An 18,109-nucleotide genomic window follows, 5' to 3' on the forward strand; every position below is an offset into this window, starting at 1 on the left:
GCTCACTAAAACTGGATGGTTCCAACACCATACGCCTTGCATCACAACATTGCAACATACTGCCACCATACAACCATAAGACATTGAAGCAGAATTAGGTCATTTGGCCCATCGAGCCTGCTTCACCATTCCATCATGGCTGCTTTATTGTCCCTCTCAATCTAATTCTCCTGCCTTCTTCATATAACCTATGATGCCCTGATTAATAAAGAACCTACCAACCGCCATCTTAAATACACCCAGTGAACTGGACCAATAGTCTGTGACAATGAATTTTTGATTCACCACCCTCTGGCTAAAGAAAATTTTCCTCATGTCTGTTCTAAATGGAGATCCCTTAATTCAAGACAGTGCCCTCTTGTCTTACAATCTCCCACAACAGAAAACATCCTCTCCATATTCACTCTATCTAGGCCTTTCAATATTTTTGGTAAGTTTCAATGAGATCACCCCTTGTTCTGAACTCCAATGAATACAGGCCCAGAGCCATCAAATGCTCCTTGTATGTAAATCCTTTTATTCCCGGGAACATATTTGTGTACCTTCTCTGCACCCTCTCCGAAGCCAACATGTATTTTCTTAGATATGAGGCCCAAAACTACTCAAAATACTCCAAGTGGGGTCAACCAATGCTTTATAAAGCCTCAGCATTATATCCTTGGATTTGTATTCTAGTCCTCTCAAAATGAATGCTAACATTACATTTGCCTTCCTTACCACCGACTTAACTTGCAAGTTAACCTTTAGGGAATTCTGTACAAGGACTCTAAATTCTCCTTGTACATCTGATTTTATGAAGTTTTTTTCCTGTTTAGAAAATAGTCGATTCCTTTATTCCTTCTGCCAAAATCTTGCACTTTCCTGCACTATATTCTGTCTGCCACTTCTTTGCCCATTCTCCTAATCTGTCTATATAAATATAGTCATATAGGCCAAAGTACTCCCTCTCTACCTCCTCTGTTATTTGCCTTGTTCCATAAGAGGAGATCCAATATAGCATCCTCCTTCTTAGAGACAAAATCATGCTGGCAACACTCATCAACATTTTGCAGGCTGCTGACAAAACATATAGATATATCTCTTCTGATTACTATTGCAGCAATCTGCAGCCTGTATTTTCCTTTTAAGTAACATACCAACAGCAACCGCTGCAGAACACCACTAGTCACTGGCAGCTGACAAGAAAAGGATCCTTTTATTCCTACTTACTTCCTCCTATCAATCAGCCAATACTCTACCCATGCCTGTAACTTTCCTGTAATACCATGGGCCCTTAACTTGGTAACCGGCCTCATGTGTGGCACCTTGTCAAAGGCTTTCGGAAAGTCTAAATATACAACATCCTCTACATCCCCTTTATCTATCCTACTTGAAATCTCAAAGAATTCCAACAGGTTTCTCAGGCAAGATTTTCCCTTAAGAAAACCATACTAACTTAGTCCTATCTTGTCCTGTGTCACCAAGTACTCCATAACCTCATCCTTAACAATCGAATCCAATGTTGATCTTCCCAACCACGGAAGCCAGGTTAACAGTTCTATAATTTTCTTTCTGCTGCCTTTCTCTTTTCTTAAAAAATGGAGTGACATTTGCAATTTTCCAGTCCTCTGGCTCTGTGGCAGAATCCAATGATTTTTGAAAAATCATTGCTAATGCCTCCATAATCTCTACCACTAACCCTTTCAGAACCCTGGGGTGCAGTTCATCTGGTCCAGGTGACTTATGTACCCTTAGGTCTTCCAGATTTTTGAGCAACTTCTCCCTTGTAATAGTAACTGCACTCACTTCTCTTCCCTCACACCCTTCAACACCTGGCACACTGCTAGTGTCTTCCACAGTGAAGACTGATGCAAAATACTCATTCAGTTCATCTGCCATCCCTTTGTCCCCATCATTATTTTCCCAGCCTCATTTTCTAGTGGTCCTATATCCATACTCATCTGTCTTTTATTTTTTACATGCTTGGAAAAAAGCTTTTTTGATATTGCTTGCTTGCTTGTTTTCATATTTCAACTTTTCCCTCTTAATGATTCTCTTGGTTGCTCTTTGTAGGTGTTGAAAAGTTTCCCAATCCTCTGTCTTCCCACTCATTTTTGCTTTGTTGTATGCCCCCTATGTTGCTTTTGCTTGGCTTTTACATTAGCTTTGACTTCTCTTGTCAGCTACAGTTGTACTATTTTGCCACTTGAGTGTTTCTTTGTTTTTGGAATACATCTGTCCTGCATCTTCCTCATTTCTCCCAGAAACTCACTCCATTGCTGCTCTGTTGTCATCCCTGCCAGCATCTCCTTCCAATTTTTTGGCCAACTCCTCTCTCATACCACTGTACTTTCCTTTGTTTGCCTCCTGAATGTTTTTTTTTACCTTAAGCTCCCTAATCACCTCCAGTTTATTGCATAACACCCAATCCAGTATAGCTGATCCCCTAGTAGGCTTAATGACAATCTGCTCTAAAAAGCTATCTCATAAGCATTCAAGAAATTCATTCTCTCAAGATCCATTACCAATTTGATTTTCCCAATTGACCTGCATGTTGAAATCTCCCATGACTATCATAACTTTGTCCTTTTGACATGCCTTTTCTGTTTCCCCTTGTTATCTGTAGTCCACGTCCTAGCTACTGTTGGGAGGCCTGTATATTACTGCCGTGAGGGTCATAGAAACATAGAAAACCAACTGCACAAGTTGGGCCCTTTGACCCACAATGCTGTGCCAAACATCTACTTACTTTGGAAATTACCTAGGACTACCCATTGCCCTCTATTTTTTAAGCTCCATGTACCTATCCAGGAGTCTCTTAAAAGACCCTATCATGTCTGCCTCCACCACCATTGCCAGCAGCCCATTCCACACGCTCACCACTCTCTGCTTAAAAAACTTACTCCCTGACATCTCCTCTGTACCTACTTCCAAGCACCTTAAACCTGTGCCCTCTTGCGTTAGCCATTTCAGCCTTGGGAAAAAGCCTCTGACTATCCACACAATCAATGCCTTTCATCATCTTATACACATCGATCAGGTCACCTCTCATCCTCCGCCACTCCACGGAGAAAAGTCCGAGTTCACTCAACCTATTCTCATAAGATCTGCTCCCCAGTCTGGGCAACATTCTTGTAAATCTCCTCTGCACCCTTTCTATAGTTTCCACATCCTTCCTGTAGTGAGGTGACCAGAACTGAGCACAGTACTCCAAGTGGGGTCTGACCAGGGTCCTATATAGCTGCAACATTACCTCTCTGCTCTGAAACTCAATCCCACGATTGATGAAGGCCAATGCACTGTATTGCCTTCTTAAACATAGAGTCAACCTGTGCAGCAGCTTTGAGTGTCCCATGGATTTGGACCACAAGATCCCTTAAAACAAAGAGAGTTCTCCTCCGTGATCCTCACACAGTTTACTTACCATCAATGGCTGATGTTAAACAAGCACTAGATGCATTGAGTGCTGCAATCAGTGAACAAGAAGTGAACTATGCTGATGCCTTTCAAATCATTGCTGGGATTTCAATCAGGCTTGTTTGAAGACATCTCTGTGCAATTATCTTCAACATATCACATGCAGCACCTGGGGTCCCAATGTACTCAACCACTGCTATGCTACCATAAAGAATGCAAACCATTCCATCCCTAGATGGATCTGAGCGGGCAGCTAGTATGAGCTCCAGACAGACTCAGCATGCCAGTTTTGGTGAATTCTGGGGTGGGGGTGCTGTGTGGGATATTATAATGGGTGAAAGATGAAATATATTGTCCATAATAGAAACTATAATTCACAAACACCACCACTGAGTTGTGTTCTCTTTAAGAGACATACTGACATCAGTAAGGGTCTCGGCCAGAAACGTTGACAGTGCTTCTTCCTATAGATGCTGCCTGGCCTGCTGCGTTCCACCAGAATTTTGTGTGTGTTGCTTGAATTTCCAGTATCTGCAGATTTGCTCATATTTACTGACATCAGTGTAAAGTGACTGTTTTTGGTTTGATCATAATGGAAGTAAAGGGCTGCAGCTTTTGTTAAACACATAAAATAATTCATATGTTTTATTCACAAAATCCTACAGATCCCTCCCATGGCATATGTTATATAGGTTCTTATCTGTGCTGTGGCATGTTAGCTCTCCTGTTTCAAATATCATCCATATTGTATACTCAAACAATCCATTTCAGTTTTTCAACTGGTGTTGATAACTTCATTCTTGTTTTGGCTTTAACTTAGCCAGCTCTGTCATATTTACTGGCCTTCCTAGCACTGAGGACATCTTCAAAAAGTGATGCCTCTAAAAGGTGACATCTGTCATCAAGGACCCCATCATTCAGGAATGTCCTCTTCTCATCGTTACCATCAGGGAGGAGGTACAGGAGCCCAAAAACACACACTCAACATTTTAGGAATAGCTTTTTCCCCACCACCATCAGATTTTTGAATGGACAAAAAAACCATGTAAACTACCCCTGGCCTTCCCTTTCTTGGTCAATGGGCATGGCCCAATTGCTCCACTCAGCCTTGGAGAGAATTCTGGACACCTCCAAACTCTGAAGTTCAGCTGCCACTTTAGGACCTAGTGCATAAGGCACTGGATGCACTTTGCGGAGTCTTGGTGTTGTTGTATCATCCTGTTCAGTTCTGGCCTCGTGCCTTTGAGTTCACCAATCCCCTTCTCAAACATCTTATCATTAGTGTGCCCATCTCTGGTTTGTGCTACCATTGGGACTGCTGTTTCCTGTTGATTCCACAGTGAGAGCTTTAAGTAAATGCCGGTCCAGTTGGATTTTTCTCAACCATTCATGTCCGAAAAGTACTGGCCCTCCACTTTTCAATAAATAAAGCTCTAACTGGTGTGTTTGGCCTCTGTACATCACAGTCACCTTCAGTTTGCCTTTGTGAGACACTTTTTCACCTGTGTAGGTCCTTAGTATCACTGAGGTCTTCTCTAATGGTAGCTTTGAAAGCAGTCTGTTGTAGTTCGCCTCTGAAATTGTAGATAAATTTGACCCTGTATCCAACTCCTTTTCAGTTTTATACCAGATATATTTATTGTGATCCATATAATTTTGTGATTTGCTTCAGTAATACTATGTAGTTCTAAGCATGACAGTACACCTTTGTCAAACTCTGTTATCTGATTCTGTTTCACATTTGGTCACTTTATGCATTTGCTTAGCTTTGTGGTTGACTCGCTTGTGCTTTTTATCTGCAATCTTGTCTGTGACACTTTCTGCAAACTTTCATTTGCATCCTAGGAGGATTTACCACATCGATAAAATATATGGTTTTTTGCACCATTCGGGGACATTTTGTGCATTTCACATTCTAACTTTTTCTGTAGTTATGCTGCATCCTTAGCTGCAGCCTGTCACAATATTGCAAAGCTCAATGCCTGTTCTAAGGTTTGATCTCTTTGTGTCAGTAGCCTCTTTAGAGCACATTGACTGTGCATGCCACATACAAGTCTGTCCCTTAATGCATCAGAAAGTCCATCTCAAAAGTCCCAGTACTGGGAAAGTTTTGCTCCTCAATGCTGTTCATGTTACAATACAATTCCACCCTCTCGAAGTATGACTCCCAGCCTTCATTAGTGCTATCAGATTTGTCAATTTTCCCGACTGAAGCCATCGTCACACTATTTTCACTTTAACTTTGCTAGTGGCACATCTTTCACTGTGTATGATGCTGTATTCATGCGTCTGTTTGTTAGTGTCCGTGATCGTTTTACTCTTTCCTGTTGCTGTCTTGTCCCATAACTGTCATGGCAGTTCATAATATTTTCTGACATTCAGATTCCATCATCATTCCCAATTTGTTGTGTCTTTCTAACTATTGCGTATCAATTGAAGATACACACACAAGAGATAGCTTTAACGGGTGTATTCACACTGGAGGGAGGGAGGGAGGAAGAGAGAGATGCATACATAGACAACAGATCATACATACTGCTAAGTTGAGTCATTGCTCTAAAAGAAATAGGTCCATACATTACAAATACCTGTCTGCAACTGAACTTGAGCCACAGTTATCAGAACTGTAGGAACTTCCTTGAAATAAAAGATCTCTTTCGGGGATGGTTCAGGAGCTGTAACAGTAAAGGAAGTCTGTGTAGTGCATTAACATTCACACACTTCAACCTGTCATTGCCTGTACAGAGCCAAACGGATGCTTGGACCTCCTGTGCTTTATATTGTGCTAATGTGCAGACTGTAACAAAGCCAAACATTGCATTCGACTAGCAGCTGGGGAAGGAAAGCCTGCATGTGGACCAAAAGTTAACATAAAGGGGCAATGTTCTGTCAGTAATGTAAATTGTTGACCAAAGAGGAATTGATGGAATTTCTTAACTCCCAAGACATTTGTGAGTGCTTCCCACGCAATCTGGCCATAGAGGCTTTCTGCCTTGCTTAATGTCCTTGTTGTGAAAGTGATTGGACACACTTCATCTGGCAACTGCACTGCTCCAAAGAGCGCTATATGAGGACATTAGGCTCTAAAATGAGTCAACCTATAACCAGGGAAGTGATGATCCCCTGCTGTTAGACTGTTTGTGGTAACATAAATTTTATTTTTCCTACTTTTCTTCTAATATTTATATCTGTGCACTTGTAATGCTGCCATGACACTGTAAATTCCTTTGGGATCAGTAAAGTATCTATCTATTTATCACCCCTGCCATAACATGTAGCTCCAGGTGAGACCCTTCATCTTGACCGTGTAGCCAGGTGACTTTGTGCGGATCTTCTAACACTACGGTGAGCAGTTTAGAGAGAACCACAACACGAGATCCACACATCAGCGTTGTTTGACATGCCAACAGTTGATCTCATCTGGCTAAGATCTCTGGAAATGTAAGGTTACCATCCTTGCATGGTGATTTCTTAGACTTTTGACAATGTCGGATCATTCCTTGTTTCCCTTTGTATTTCGGAATTTGTTACCAACAACTGATCCACCAATGCAGTGTGGAACACTTATGCCTTGTCATAGTATGAAGTATTTTCTTCTTCAGTTGCCAATAGTGGAAGACATGACAAGCCATCAGCACTGCTGTGTACCCTTGAACTCTGTGTCAGAAAAGTGGGCTCCAAGGAAAAATGTTCAACATAGTAACCTAGCAGCAGTCATCACTGGAATTCCCTTCCTGGGATTGAAGCTGAACGCAAGAGGCTGGTGATCTGTCACTAGCGTAAACTTTTGTCTGTAGAGGTAGTGGTGAAACTTATTTATTCCCCATGTTAGACTAAGGGTCTCTCAGTCGATCTGTGCGTAGTTGTGTTCTGCGTTTGCCAGTGATCTTGAACAAATGCAATCGAACAGTTGGATCCATCTTCATAATGGGTGTCAAAATGGCTCCAATGCCATAAGGGGACACATTGCTTGCCAGTCTGATGGGCAGTGATGAGTCAAAATCAGACGTTATTAGTCTCATTGTTTCCTTGAATGCTCTTTCACATCTTTCTGACCAATCCTACTTTGCTCCTGTCTGTAACAGTGCATTCAATAGGTGCAGCACTGTAGCAATGTTTGGGAGAAACCAGTGGTAGCAGTTCACAAGGCCCAAGTTGTCCTGAGTTGTGGCATATTTTTCAGTTTAGGTGTCTGTAGAACTGCTTCAATCTTCTCTTGTAACTTATGTAAGCCGTGCTTGTCAATGACATGTCCACAATATGAGATGTAATTCTTGAAAAACTCATTTCTCTCTCCTTGCGCACAGACACTACTCACTCAGCCTGGTAAGCACCACACCAAGATTCTGGAGGTGCTCGACATCATTCTTGCCAGTCAGGATGATGTCATCAAGATAATATTGTGTTCCTGGGATATCTTGGAGCACCAGGTCCATTGCTCTTTGCCAAATTGCTGGGGCTGATGCGACACCAAAGACGAGGCAATTTTACTGTTGTCTGATCCTGTTTTACATGTGGTAAACATACACACCCTATTCGTTGCTCCCCGTCACCTAGACCACCCAAAAGTGAGGATTTTCAATGAAAATTGTGCAATGCACTATTCCATTTGTAACTTAGTTAGCCAAACAGTTGTGTCCACAGTCCGATTTAATCTGAGTCTATTCCATTTTACATTATGACTTTACTTCTTCAATCCTGTTGTAAACATCTACAGCTCCGGAAAGTGTACACTCTCCAGAAGCTAAGTCATTGAGTATATGGTACTTAAAGTGGAGGTTGATAGGTTCTTGATTAGTCATGGTGCCAAAGGTTATAGGGAGGAAAAAGGAGAATGAGGTTGAGAGGGATAATAAATCAGCACGATAGATTAGTGGAACAGACTTAATGAGCCAAATGTCTTACGTTATCTCTGGCTGCTTGTATAGGTTCTTTGTAAAGAAATGAATTATAACAACCCAAACTGTATAGTTTGTGTCATTTTGTGGATAATGTGTTCTATTTCTTTCCAGGCTGGACTTTGTGTAAATCTCAGGAACTTTCAGTGGTTTAGTGGGGTGAATCCAAACAGTTTTTTCCCAAGATGTTACAGAATTGCAGTGGAAGAGGAGAAGCAATCTTTCATTGGTATGTTACTTAGTCAATTGTCTCCAGTACAGTATGTTTCCGTAATCAGTTTTATTTTTAAGGAACAAGAAGTTTTTGAGATTTGATAAGGTCAGCTTATAGAACATAGAACACCAAAACACAGTACAGACCTTTTTGCCCACAATGTGCCGACCATATAACTCATCCTTCATACATGGCCCTCCATTTTTCTATCATCCATATTGCACCATGGTGGTGTAGCAGTTTGCACAATGCTATTACAGCTCACGGTGTTCCAGAGCTCAGAGTCTGAATCTGGTGCCATTGTTTACCAAGCCTCTGTACGTCCTCCAAGTGAGATGCATGGGTTTTCTCTGGGTCCTCCCGTTTCCTCCCTCACGTCCAAAGACGTTTCAGGTAGGTTAATTGGTTATTTCTAAAGTGTTCTGTGATTAAGTTAAGGTTAACCGGCGGCTGTTGGAGTGGCATGCTCAAAGGGGCTGGAAGGGCTTACTCCACAATGTATCACTAAATAAGTAAATAAGCATACTAAGCATTTCTTAAATATCGCTAATATATCTGCCTGTATCACTATCCCGGTGTTACATTCCATGCACTCATAACTCTCTGTATGAAAGGTTTACCTCTAACATTCCCCCAATACTTTCATCCACCCACATTAAAGATTATGCATTCTCCTTAATTGTCCTTATGATTAAATGAACATTTGATAGCTGTTTATGTCATTATTAATAAGGTAATATGGCAATTGGAACATTATTCATTCATTGATGAACCAGCCTTGAGGGCAGAAATTCCAACAGTCTCTTCCTTTTCCATATTGTCTCATCCCCTTCTAGTGACACATGTCATGAAACTCCTGAACACATGATTTTGACTGACTGTGTAGCTAAGCATAGCTCGAATGCCAGCTGTTGTTGATAGAACCTCCAATGGCAATGAGGAGGCATACAGATGTGAAATAAATCAGCTAGCTGAGTGGTATTGTAACAACCTGGCACTGAAGGAGAAGTCAGGAGAACACACACCAGTCCTCTTTGAAGGGTCAGTGGTAGACAGAGTGAGCAGCTTCAAGTTCCTGGATGTTAACATTTCACCCCGCCCCAACACGTTGACGCAATCGTGAGGAAGGCTTGACTTCATTAAGAGTTTACCAAAGACTTACATTTCTTGTTATTCCTTTTTTTCACTATTTATTTATTTTTTAAAATCATTCATAAGTGACTTTTATAGCTACTGCAGAACAGCATGTCTTATAAGTCAATGATAATATTCTGATTCTGATTGAATAGATTTATGCTTATATTTCCATTGATCACTGACAATAATTTGACCTTAAGTCTAAAATTTTGCAGATCAGAATGATTCCTTTACCAAAATTGGACAGATTGCCTGGATAAATTTTGTCAATTGCTTTTATCATCTTGAAAATTAATGTTATGATTAGGAGGAAAGTATATTTCTGATATCAGTATTTAAAAAACATAAGGTTAACAGACTACGTCTTGAACTTTAATATGGGCTAGGTGAAGAGAGACCCTTTTGGACTGGGAATAGTTTATCTGTGCCTTATTATCGAGGTAACTTTAATCAAGTTATCCACCGGTTTCCTAAAATTCAAGGAAATCAAGTTTTATTTTTTGTAACAATTTTTCATGGTTTTACAGTATGTTTTATAGGAATTATTCTGGCAACTCTTTTTTGTGTGCGTTCCTCTGAAGTCAGTCTATTTTTCCTGAGATATGATGTCCAGTACCTTAGGTGTGACTTGACCAGGGGTTTATATTATTGTAACAATCTAGATATTACGGGGTTCATTTTGAAGCTGAGTAGTCCATTCCATCCTCCATTATTGACCCATCTTTTACCACCACACCATTTCCCTGCACATTATCATTAATAATAGTTATTAACAATTACTGTAGTTGTACATGATCTCCCACAGTCCAAAGACATACCCAAAGAGGGAAATTGGGTTTCATTACAGCGGCACCAAGAATAGTGTAGAAATATAGCAATATAAAGCCATAAATAATTAAATAATAATGTTATTCATGCCAAGTGGAAATAAGTCCAGGATCAGCCTATTGGCTCAGGGTGTCTGACACTCCGAGGGAGGAGTTGTAAAGTTTGATGGCCACAGGTAGGAATGACTTCCTATGTCGCTCAGTGTTACATCTCGGTGGAATGAGTCTCTGGCTGAATGTACTCCTGTGCCTAACCAGTACATTATAGAGTGGATGAGAGTCATTGTCCAAGATGGCATGCAACTTGGACAGCATCCTCTTTTCAGACACCACTGTCAGAGAGTCCAGTTCCACTACCACAACATCACTGGCCTTACGAATGAGTTTGTTGACTCTGTTGGTGTCTGCTACCCTCAGCCTGCTGCCCCAGCACACAACAGCAAACATGATAGCACTGGCCACCACAGACTCGTAAAACATCCTCAGCATCGTCCGGTAGATGTTAAAGGACCTCAGTCCCCTCAGGAAATAGAGACGGCTCTGCCACTTCTTGTAGACAGCCTCAGTGTTCTTTGACCAGTCCAGTTTATTGTTCATTCGTATCCCTAGGTATTTGTAATCCTCCCACCATGTCCTCACTGACCCCTTGGATGGAAACAGGGTCACTGGTGCCTTAGCCCTCCTCAGGTCCACCACCAGCTCCTTAGTCTTTTTCACATTAAGCTGCAGATGATTCTGCTCACACCATGTGACAAAGTTTCCCACCGTAGCTCTGTACTCACCTCATCTCCCTTGCTGATGCATCCAACTATGGCAGAGTTATCAGAAAACTTCTGAAGATAGCAAGACTCTGTGTTGTAGTTGAAGTCCGAGGTGTAGATGGTGAAGAGAAAGGGAGACAGGACAGTCCCCTGTGGAGCCCCAGTGCTGCTGACCACTCTGTCTGACACACAGTGTTGCAAGCGCACGTACTGTGGTCTGCCAGTCAGGTAATCAATAATCCATGACACCAGGGAAGCATCCACCTGCATCACTGTCAGCTTCTCACCCAGCAAAGCAGGGCGGATGGTGTTGAACGCACTGGAGAAGTCAAAAAACGTGTCCCTCACAGTGCTCGCTGGGTTGTCCAGGTGGGCATAGACACGGTTCAGCAGGTAGACGATGGCATCCTCAACTCCTAGTCGGGGCTGATAGGCGAACTGAAGGGGGTCTAAGTGTAGCCTAACCATAGGCCGGAGCTGCTCTAGAACGAGTCTCTCCAGGGTCTTCATGATGTGGGAGGTCAATGCCACTAGTCTGTAGTCATTGGAGCCACTGGGGCGCGGCGTCTTCGGTACAGGAACAAGGCAGGATGTCTTCCACAGCACAGGAACCCTCTGGAGACTCAGGCTCAGGTTGAAGACATGGTGAAGTACTGCATATAGCTGGGGGTCACAGGCTTTGAGCACCCTGGGGTTGATACCATCCGGGCCTGCAGCCTTGCTTAGGTGGAGACGATTCAGCTGTCTTCTCACCTGCTCAACTGCGAAGCCCACCATGGTGGTTTCAGTTGTGGGAGGGGTGTAGTCACAAGAGCAGGGTGGGGGCTGTGAAGAGGGGTAAGAGGGGAGAGTGGAGTATGTGTTGGTTGGGGGCCGACAATAGATGAATCATGTGGGGGATGGGCAGGGGCCACAGTGTCAAATCTGTTCAAAAACAGGTTAAGTTCGTTGGCCCTGTCCACACTGCCTTCAGCTCCTCTGATGCTAGTTTGCCGGAACCCAGTGATGGTCCTCATCCCACTCCAGACCTCTCTCATGTTGTTCTGCTGGAGTTTCCACTCAAGCTTCCTCCTATACCTGTCTTTAGCCTCCCTGAACTTGGCTTTCAGGTCCCTCTGTATTGTCCTCAGCTTCTCCCTATTTCCATCTCTAAACACCCTCTTTTTAGCGTTCAGGATGTCCTTAATGTCCTTTGTTACCCATGGCTTGTTATTTGAATAACAAAGGACAGTTCTTGCCGGAACATTGCAGTCCACAAATAGGAAGGGCCTATTCTGTATTGTATTTTATAACTAAAATTAAATAAAATAAGAGTTTATCACGATTGCTGTACATTACCTCATGACAAATAAAAAAAAATTCACTCTCCAGAAATAATCCAAGAGAAATCTGACAATCTCAATGCAGATTCCCCAGTTTACAGTCTTCCCACACGTTCACTAATAATCTGACAATCTCAATGCAGTTTCCTCAATTTAGTCTTCTCATACGTTCACTAATAATTTGACAATCTCAGCAGTTTCCTCAGTTTTCAGTCTTCTCACACATTCACTAATAATCTGACAATCTCAACGCAGTTTCCTCAGTTTAGTCTTCTCACACATTCACTGATAATCTGGATTTTTTTCATTTGTGCAAATCAGAACTATTCAGGTCTTTTCAGAAGCAACATAAACCATCTTGAAATACTTAATTGGAATTTTGAGATCCACATGCAAATTGCCCTTAATGCAATAACATTCTGTTTCCTAATAAACACTTGCTTGATTTTCTATCAGGAAAAGTAACTTCAACTGCTCCCATTTCCTAGATTGCAGAGCTAATTGATCTGTTAAAAAGTAAAAAAACAAAATTGTTACATTGATACTTTGGTTGAGTGGTGTTTCAAAAACAACCTTGCACTCAACGTCAGTAAAACCAAGGAATTGATATTGTGGATTTCTAAAACCAAGGAATTGATATTGTGGATTTCAGGAAGGTGTAGTCGAGGGAGCATGCAGTCCTCTTTGAAAGATCAGCAGTGGAAATGGTGAGCAGTTTCTAGTTCCTGAGTGTAAACATCTCTGATGATCTCATGATCTCTGGGTCCAACATATTAATGCAATTACAAAGAGGGTCCTTCTATGGCTATATTTCAGCAAGAGTTTGAAGAGAATTACAAAAATTCAGAAGAATGAGGGGTGACCTAATTGAAACCTATTGAATGGTGAAAGGCCTTGACAGAATGGACGTGGAAAGGATGTTTCCAATGGTGAAGAGTCTATTGTTGTTGTTGTTCGTCCTTTGGAGTCGAAGACGACCACAACTTCTGTCAGGTGGAGGGATTGTGACTGTGGGTCCAGAGGTGACTGGTGAGGCCAATCTGGGCCCTGAAAGCTCGCCCACATGTGGGACACATGAGGGTAGGTGCTGCAGTGGAAGTAGAGGTAGCTTGAGCCTTGCGCGTGGTGCGTTTCCTCTGAGCCTCTGAGGTGTGTCTGATTTCTGCTGCATACGCTCCTTTAGTGGTCCTGCTCCACCAGGTTAGGCGGTCCAGAGCAAGTGATTGATGTTGAGGTCTTTGAGGGACACTTTGAGGCAGTCTTTGAAACGTTTCTTCTGCCCTCCAACTGAGCGCTTGACCTGGCTCAGCTCTCCATACAGCAGCTGTTTTGGTAGTCGACTGTCAGACATCCTGACGACATGGCCAGCCCATCTGGCTTGGGCTTTCTGTAGGAGGGTGTAGATGCTGTGGGTGCTAGCCTGCTCCAGGACCTCCATGTCTGGGACTTTGTCCTGCCATCGTATGTGGAGAAGTCTGCGGAGGCAGCTCAAGTGGAAGTGGTTGAGCTGTTTCGCGTGTCTGCTGTAGATAGTCCAGTCTCGCTGGCATAGAGGAGGGTGGTGAGAACCACTGCTCAGTAGACCTTTAGCTTGGTCCTCAGAGGACTCAGCCTTACCACCAAGAGGAAGAGTCTAAGACCAGAGGACACAGCCTCAGAATAGAGGGGCGTCCTTTTACAGGCAGCTGTGGAGGCCAAATCTTTATGTATATTTAAGGCAGAGGTTGATAGATGCTTGATCGATCAGGGGTCAGGGCGTGAAGATTACGGGGGTGGGGGAGACAGGAGATTGGGGCTCAGATCAATCATGATGAAATGGTGGAGCACACTTGATGGGCCAAATGGCCTAACTCTGTTCCTCTATCTTATGGTCTTATAGAGAATTGGTATGGAAATTGAGAGTCTGTCAAGCAGCCTGAAGACACACACTCAAAGTTTCAGGAACTGCTTCCTCTCTGCTATCAGATTTCTGATTATTATTAATATACTGCTGCAGCAAAGCAATAAATTTAACAACATATGCCAGTGATATTAAATCTGATTCTGAGCTCTTGAGTTGTGTTGACAAAGAGCAGCTACAGATTGCATTGTATTTTGGACAGCTGGGGTGATTTAATCCAGGAATGTTGAGAGAAAAGCAGATCAACTCTTCATTGTTGCAGCAGCTGTAGAGCAGGCAGCCTTACTCATCATTTTTCAAATGCTTGACCAGTATTATTCATTAATAAGAAATAAAATACAAATAAAACATCTTACAATCTCAGGACGCAAACACAAGGAAATCTGGAAGTGCTGGAAATTCAAGAAACACACACAAATGCTGGTGGAACGCAGTAGGCCAGGTAGCATCTACCGGAAGAAGTACAGTCGACGTTTCAGGCCGAGACCCTTCGTCGGGACTAACTGAAAGAAGAGGTAGTAAGAGATTTGAAAGTAAGAGGGGGAGATCCGAAATGATAGGAGAAGACAGGAGGGGGAGGGATGAAGCTAAGAGCTGGGAAGTTGATTGGCAAAAGGGATACGGAGCTAGAGAAGGGAAAGGACCATGGGACGGGAGGCCTCGGGAGAAAGAAAGGGGGAGGGGAGCACCAGAGGGAGATGGAAAGTGGGCAAGAAGTGATTGTGAGAGGGACAGAGAGAGAAAAGAGAAAAAAAAGGGAAAATAAATAAATAAATAGATAAATAAATAAGGGATGGGGTAAGAAGGGACCACTTCTCCTTCTTACCCCATCCCTTATCTATCTATCTATCTATTTTTTTATCTATTTATTTATTTATTTCCCCCTTTTTTTCTCTTTTCTCTCTCTTTTTTTCTCTCTGTCCCTCTCACAATCATTCACTCCTTGCTTGCTCTCCGTCTCTCTCTGGTGCTCCCCTCTTCCTTTCTTTCTCCCTAGGCCTCCCGTCCCATGGTCCTTTCCCTTCTCCAACTGTGTATCCCTTTTGCCAATCACCCTTCCAGCTCTTGGCTTCACCCCTCCCCCTCCTGTCATCTCCTATCATTTTGGATCTTCCCCTCCCCCTCCCACTTACAAATTTCTTACTATCTTTTCTTTCAGTTAGTCCTGATGAAGGGTCTCAGCCCAAAACGTCGACTGTACTTCTTCCAATAGGTACTGCGTGGCCTGCTACATTCCACCAGCATTTTGTGTGTTACAATCTTAGGATCTCATAAAGTACTGTACAGCCAATAAATATTTTTTAAAGTACTATCATTGCTTTAATTAAAAAGCACAGCAGCTAGTTTGCAAACATGAAAAATGGTCAGGAATTCCATCTTAGAGGTGTTTTTTCCATTTTTTGTAAATTTCAAATACATAATACAGAATAGTGAAATGTTGCCATTCACCACACAAGACACACCATTCCAATTGCTTACAAGATTTATACAATCTCAGCTTGATACCTATATTTCCTTTTTATATTTTCTACAAACGATGTCTAGGAAGTATTTACACAGGTTCCATCCCTGAATATATTAATCTATGGCTTTTCCCCATATAAGTGTTGTAGTAGGTTTCAGTGTGTCTCTTAGCGTACAGTTCCAGACTATGGCAGTCCACAAAGTTTCATTGCGGATACCTCCTTAAACTGGAAGATCAGCAAAGTTTCGTCAGTTAAAAGTGCAATTTTTACTGATTTGAAAATATGACAGCAGTCAAGTTGTGAAAGTTTCTAGGATATACTTCTCTGGTATCCTCTGAAATTTTCCAATGTGTCCTTTCGTCCACTGTAAGAGTCAGAGTTAAACCTCCTCAGAGATTGCAGCTTTGACAGTACTTTCAGCCTAGGTTTTGTGTTCGACTCTATAGATTAGAACATATTCCACAAACTTCTGACCTCGCCATTATATTACATCTTAAAATAATGTATGTATTTTTTTATTTAGAGATATAGCCCTTCTTTTTTATTTTTTTATTTAGAGATTTGGCCCTTCTGACCCTTAAAGCTGCACCACTCAGCAATCCCAAATTTAACCATACCCTAATCATGGGACAATTTACAATGAGTAACTAACCTTCTAACTGGTACATTTCTACTGTGGTAGGAAACCAGCATGGTCATAAGGAGAACGTACAAACACCTTACAGCCAGCAAAGGGTATTGAGCCCGAGTCTCTCATACTGTAAAGGGTGCTAACCACTGTGTGATCATGAGACCCACGGTGTCTTTTATGCACTGTGGTGGACACCTTTATGTTATACTTACAGCTTTATGTTTTTATGTACAAAATGCTGCTTTATGGCAATATAGTGTGATGCAAGGTGACACTTTTGTCCTTTTTTACACTTACTTTAGTTACTTTTGTTACTTTAGTAATTCCCCTTCAATTTCTTCAGAGGATTTCAGATTGACTGCAGCCCGAAGTATTCTGAAGTGGGTTGTACAGCTGAAGAAAGCAAATCATTGTTTGCAAAGGGACCAAGAAAACAGAGAGGTGTCTTCTGCAAAAGAAGGTAGCAAAGATTTAGTGTACTAAGTATTGTCCTTTATGTTCATGCTGAATGCAGATGAGAAGTAAAACTCCAAAGTTCACCCTTCTATAAAGCTAAGAAAAATGTCTAAGAAACAAGATTACAGAGCAGAGTTCTTTTATGAACCAAAAATGCCAAAATACAATTTTTCGACACATAGCTTCAGGGTGGCAAAATTAAAAGATTTTGTCCATTCCATTCTCTGTTATAAATGTCACAGTGTAAGCCATAATGTTTCTGACTGAATAACCTCAATCTGTTTTCTTTGGGCTAAGTCCAAAGCACGGAGCCTATACGTAATTCGGCTACAACCTGGACTCTTTTGAATTAGTGGTGGAGGGGAGGTCACTAAACAAACTGTTATCCATTATGGACAATCTGGCACATCCTCTCCATGACTGACTGAATAAGCAGCTGAGCTCCCTTTCGAACAGACTCCTTCAGCTCCTCTATCACAAGGATTGTTACAGAAAATCTTCCCTACCAAATGCAATAATCATATACAATATTTCATCTCTGTGTGACAGGAGAACACACATCATAGTCTTGTTTTATACATAGTACTTAGTACAATAATCTTTGTTAGGAAACTGGAGCAGCATCTCGATGACCTTCGGCTTGTTAGGGAAAGTGAAGCAGTGCTAGACAGGAGCTACAGGGAGGTAGTCACCCCAAAGCTATGGGAGACAGATAAATGGGTAACTGTCAGGAGAGTGAAGGGAGAACATCATATAGTGAAGAATACCCCTATGGCTGTCCCCCTCAACAATAACTACTCCATTTGGAACACTTTTGGGGGGGGGACCTACTTGGGGAAGCAACAATGGCTGTTCCTCTGGCACTGAGTCTGACCCTGTGGCTCAGAAGGATAGGGAACTGACGGGGATGGTGTGGTAAACTATGTATACCTGTCTGGACACGCCCCTCTGCTGACTGCTCCTGTGGCTCTTCCCACAGACCCCTGGATAAAGGCGATTGGAGGCTCTGCTCCTCCCTCAGTCTCTGAGATGCCGTGCTCTCTTTTGCTGCTAATAAAAGCCTATCGTTCACCTCCCGTCTCCGAGAGTTATTGTTGGTGC

The 18,109-nt window shown here is 42.2% G+C and overlaps 1 protein-coding gene across 6 annotated transcripts in view; it reads left to right on the top strand.

Moving 5' to 3' along the window:
• The window catches only part of ttll3 (tubulin tyrosine ligase-like family, member 3), a 106,722-nt gene that overhangs the window by 56,172 nt on the left and 32,441 nt on the right, over positions 1–18,109 (top strand). For 4 of the 6 annotated variants that reach the window (XR_009506875.1, XM_059944699.1, XM_059944701.1 and 1 more), the window contains 2 exons: positions 8,409–8,523; positions 16,896–17,012. Coding sequence is in view for 5 of the 6 variants with exons in the window: in XM_059944699.1 (XP_059800682.1) it covers positions 8,409–8,523; positions 16,896–17,012 (232 nt within the window). In the remaining variant the exon portion in view is untranslated. Of the gene's footprint in view, positions 1–8,408; positions 8,524–16,872; positions 17,013–18,109 lie in introns of all 6 variants that reach the window. The other 2 variants (XM_059944704.1, XM_059944702.1) reach the window with 2 other exon arrangements.

Source organism: Hypanus sabinus, chromosome 19 (genome assembly GCF_030144855.1).
Source record: "Hypanus sabinus isolate sHypSab1 chromosome 19, sHypSab1.hap1, whole genome shotgun sequence".
Classification (NCBI taxonomy): Eukaryota; Metazoa; Chordata; class Chondrichthyes; order Myliobatiformes; family Dasyatidae; genus Hypanus; species Hypanus sabinus.